The 4238-nt window shown below is 44.2% G+C and overlaps 1 protein-coding gene across 1 annotated transcript in view; it reads left to right on the plus strand.

The window, feature by feature from the left end:
* The first annotated feature begins 3555 nt into the window (after positions 1-3555).
* The window catches only part of lgmn (legumain), a 27773-nt gene continuing 27090 nt past the window's right edge, over positions 3556-4238 (plus strand). Inside the window, exon 1 of the mRNA XM_037538799.1 lies at positions 3556-3679. Within this exon, the coding sequence (XP_037394696.1) occupies positions 3590-3679 (90 nt within the window). The 5' untranslated portion in view covers positions 3556-3589. The remainder of the gene's footprint in view (positions 3680-4238) is intronic.

Consider the following 4238-nt stretch of genomic DNA (forward strand, 5'->3'; position numbering starts at 1 on the left):
CATTAGAATATGTATAAAATGTGTTTTTTTTTAAAAACGCACACGTTTTCTAAGCCTCAGGGTTGTGGGGGGTGCTGGACCCTATGCCCCAGCGGCGGAAGGCAGGATACACCCTGGACAGGTCGCCAGTCCATCACAGGGCGTTTTTTAAATGCAGAATTATACGTCTTATTCAGGAGAATACATTTCACGTTAAAAACTTGGTATATTGTAAGAATGTGCTTCACAATTGTTCTTTTTTATTTATATTGAATTTATATTCTGAACACTTCACCCAACTACCCTGCCTTGTTGTAGCTTCAAGGCAAGCATATAGTTAGTGCGGAGTGGAAGGTTAAAGGGGAAGTCCACCAATTTTTAGAAATATTCTACATTAATAAGCAGTTAAGATCTAATCAGAGTGGTTTGATGTGAAACGCTCCGTTCTAGATAAACTGACCGAGTCAGAGCTGTTCACAGTGGTGGTGATGGGAACCAGACGCCCCCCTCTAAAAGCTCCTCACAGTGGTGGTGATGCGAACCAGACGTCCCTCTAAAAGCTCCTCACAGTGGTGGTGATGGGAACCAGACGCCCCCCTCTAAAAGCTCCTCACAGTGGTGGTGATGCGAACCAGACGTCCCTCTAAAAGCTCCTCACAGTGGTGGTGATGGGAACCAGACGTCCCTCTAAAAGCTCCTCACAGTGGTGGTGATGGGAACCAGACGTCCCTCTAAAAGCTCCTACAGAAAGTTCCTACATGAACTGGTTCTGAATTCACTGCCTGATGACTGAGACGCTGTTTCATGAGAGTTTAGAGAACTTCAACTCCATTCATGGTGGAGGGAGACATGCAGGGCGCTGTGCGGCAAAATAGTCCCCAAAGAAAACTCATTATTCCAGATTTTCCACTGTTTTCCATCATCAACATTCCATATAAGCTCAGAAGACTCGTGTAGGTTCTCTGGTGGTTCTGGATGGTAAATAAAGTGTCTATATCTGTGTTGTAGTCATGGCGACGCCTGGTTCCCATCACTACCACTGTAAAGACGTCTGAACCGTTTCACACCAAACCCTCTGGATCTCTCATTTGGAATATCAGTGGATTCCCGATGGTGTCAGTGTTATGGTTTCTGACGCTGTATGTGGTCTATAAGGTGATCACAGTGACCTTTAAACATGGACTAACGTACGTCCGGCTCAGAAGAGCAGCAGCAGCAGTTTAGACTGAACTGTTTCTTTAAGGACGGGCGTCTCTCATGTGATTCACCTGCACACAGGTGCAGGACGGCATGTGACCAGCAAGACTCGGCCTGCTGTGTGGGTGTGGGTGGAAGAGAAACTGGGCCACAAAATCTGTTATTGCCTCACTTTTGCCATAAACACGCAGCATGTGACCGTCTTTTCTGGACGTCATCATTAATGGAGCGGAGACCTCAGAGACCAGAGGGCTGCGGCTCTGACTGGGGAGTCAAGGCAGTCATATGACAGCGAGCGCGAGGTCCACTCCACTTCTTCAGAAGTGAAAGAGCAGGTGTGTCTTATCTGCAGCCAAGTGTTTCCTGTGGCCACTGAAAACCCCACTCTGGTGCTTTTCTGCTTCCCCTCAACTTCCCCAACAGCAGAGCTTTCCGCCAGGCTGATGGTGTTTCCCAGCTTACATTCAGTAAGCTGGACATGGACCAGCTGTTCAGAGTCTGAGCTGAAACACATTTGGGATTTTAACTGATCTTGGACTTTAGACTGATGTCCTTCCTCTCTGAGTGACTCTAAACATTAATTCTGTTCATTTTATTAAAACTAATGATTGATCGTGGCATTTTCTCACTACCAAAACAGCCACCAAACTGGACCGCATGTGCCAGTAGTGACCGTTTGACAATTTCAGCTCATTTTGAGCTCAAAAATCCACAAACTCAGCTTTGATCAGCTGTTCACACAGAAAATCATCATATTTTACATTAAAACACTAAAAAACGCTGAACTGCAGAAAATACGGCGATTGTTCCTCACCGACTTTCAGACTTTGGGACACATTTACTTCAAAACACTGGGATCTAACTGCTCACCATGTGGCCACGAGGGACAGGGATGCAGCCCCTAATATGCAGGGGTGTGGCTAAAATAAGGCCCCGCCCACACACACTAGCCCCTTGTGTTTCAGAAGTGACGTAGTGTGAACAAGTGTAAGTATTATTTTTACATGTACATTTCGGGGTTAGGGTTTGGGATAGACTCCGCCCAGAAAGCACCCTATAAAAACGACTGTGTATGTACACTGACCAGGCATAACAGCAGCAGCACTGCTGGGTCTGATCCACTCAGACCAGCACAACACACACTAACACACCACCACCACGTCAGCGTTACTGCAGTGCTGAGAATGACCCACCACCCAAATAGTACCTGCTCTGTGAGGGTCCATGGGGGTCCTGACCACTGAAGAACAGAGTAACAGAGTATCAGAGAAACAGATGGACTACAGTCTGTAACTAGAACTACAAAGTTTCCTGACTTCACTATTGCTCAATCAGATCCTCACAGCAATGTTCAACATCCAGTGTAAAGCCTTCCCAGAAGACTAGAGGCTGTTACTGCAGCAAAGGGGCAACAAACTCATATGGAAATCTGATATATGTGCATTTATCATAAAGCATCAGGCATATATTCCAAAACATGTACATGTATGTTGTGTATGTATGTGTTAGTATCAAATATTGCACATATATGCATATTAAGTGAATCATATGTCTGACACGTAGTTTAATACGTCCCAGTACATTTATAATCGGCATCTTATGTGTAAATATTAAATCATTTAAATATGAAATATAAGGAAACTGTTTTATTTTATGTTTCAGTGATTTTAGTTTAGCTGTGTAGTCATTATACTAATTTAGGACATATGTGGAATAAATAAGGAAGATATGTCCATATATGGTGATTTTTTAGTCCTATATTTTTTAAATATGTGTGTTACATATTATATTTGTATATATACAGATATATTTAAACATATGACATGTATGTCCTGTATTAACAACCAGCCAATTCCCAAAACGTTGCCATTTATCACACATATATGTCCATATGTGCTTAATAAATAATAATGGAAATAAGGGAAATCCACATATAATATTTACCACATATATGAAGTCCATACATTGCCATATATATATATATATACATACACGCATGTGTGTACACATATATAGATACACACACACACACACACACACACACACACACACACACACACACACACACACACACATATATAAATAAAATCAGATCTCCATCCGGGAACTCTGTAATTATTAACATTCCCAGTTTCAGAAGAAACACTGATGTTTATTAACGCCTGTGCATGTGTATGTTTATCACTATTTCATAATGTATATTAATAATCTATAAAGTCACACGCTGTACATTTGCGTGTGTTTATCATCAACACGTCACCGGAGGTTCATTTCTCAGCGCTGGTTTAGCGAAAGTAAAGGCGCATGATCTACAGGTCATGTGCTCGCCTTGGCTCCGCCCGCGAAGGGCCGTGCTGATTGGTCGTGCGGTTGTTCTAGTCCCGCCTTGCGGTCCGTGCTGTGTGTTGATTGGATGCACTGGGCGTCGCCCCGCCCCCTGAGACCCGTATTAAACAGCCTCGGTGTTTTCGCTGCTTGTTTTCCAGCCGACGGGGAGCAGAAGGTGAGAATAAACCGCACCGGGGCGCTTTTTGGGCGCCTCTCAGCTGTTTTTATGGTTTAATAGCAGAAATGATCATCATCGGTGTTTATTTGTGCTGAACCGACTCCGTGATTCTTTACCGTCACGTTCACCTGCGGGGTGCTGCCCCCGCCAGCGCTAACGCTAAACCTGATGACTTAAACCGCTTTGTTTATGTTTTTACTGCGAGTTTAATGTACAGCTCGATATATTTGGCGTGTACGGCGATAGGAATTTCTCTTTTTTTGTTTGTTTCGTTGGAATTTCCCGTTCCACCTTAAATGGCGCGACTGTACGAGTCGGAGCAGCTTCAGGCGCCAGTGGGTTACGGCAACTGCTGCAGCATTTAAGGTGGAACGGAAAAACATCGAGCAAGAAGAAGCTGATTTGAGCTCAGTCGACGTGAAAACCTCTAGGCCCGGGTTTGGTCTCATTATATGGAGCCGTTTGGTTCCGTAGAGCTTCACTGTCCGTTCGGTTCCGGTCAGTAATGTCAGTTTGATTTGCATACAGTGTCAAAACAGCGCCGGGACATGCAGTG

Source organism: Pygocentrus nattereri, chromosome 5 (assembly GCF_015220715.1).
Source record: "Pygocentrus nattereri isolate fPygNat1 chromosome 5, fPygNat1.pri, whole genome shotgun sequence".
Lineage (NCBI taxonomy): Eukaryota > Metazoa > Chordata > Actinopteri > Characiformes > Serrasalmidae > Pygocentrus > Pygocentrus nattereri.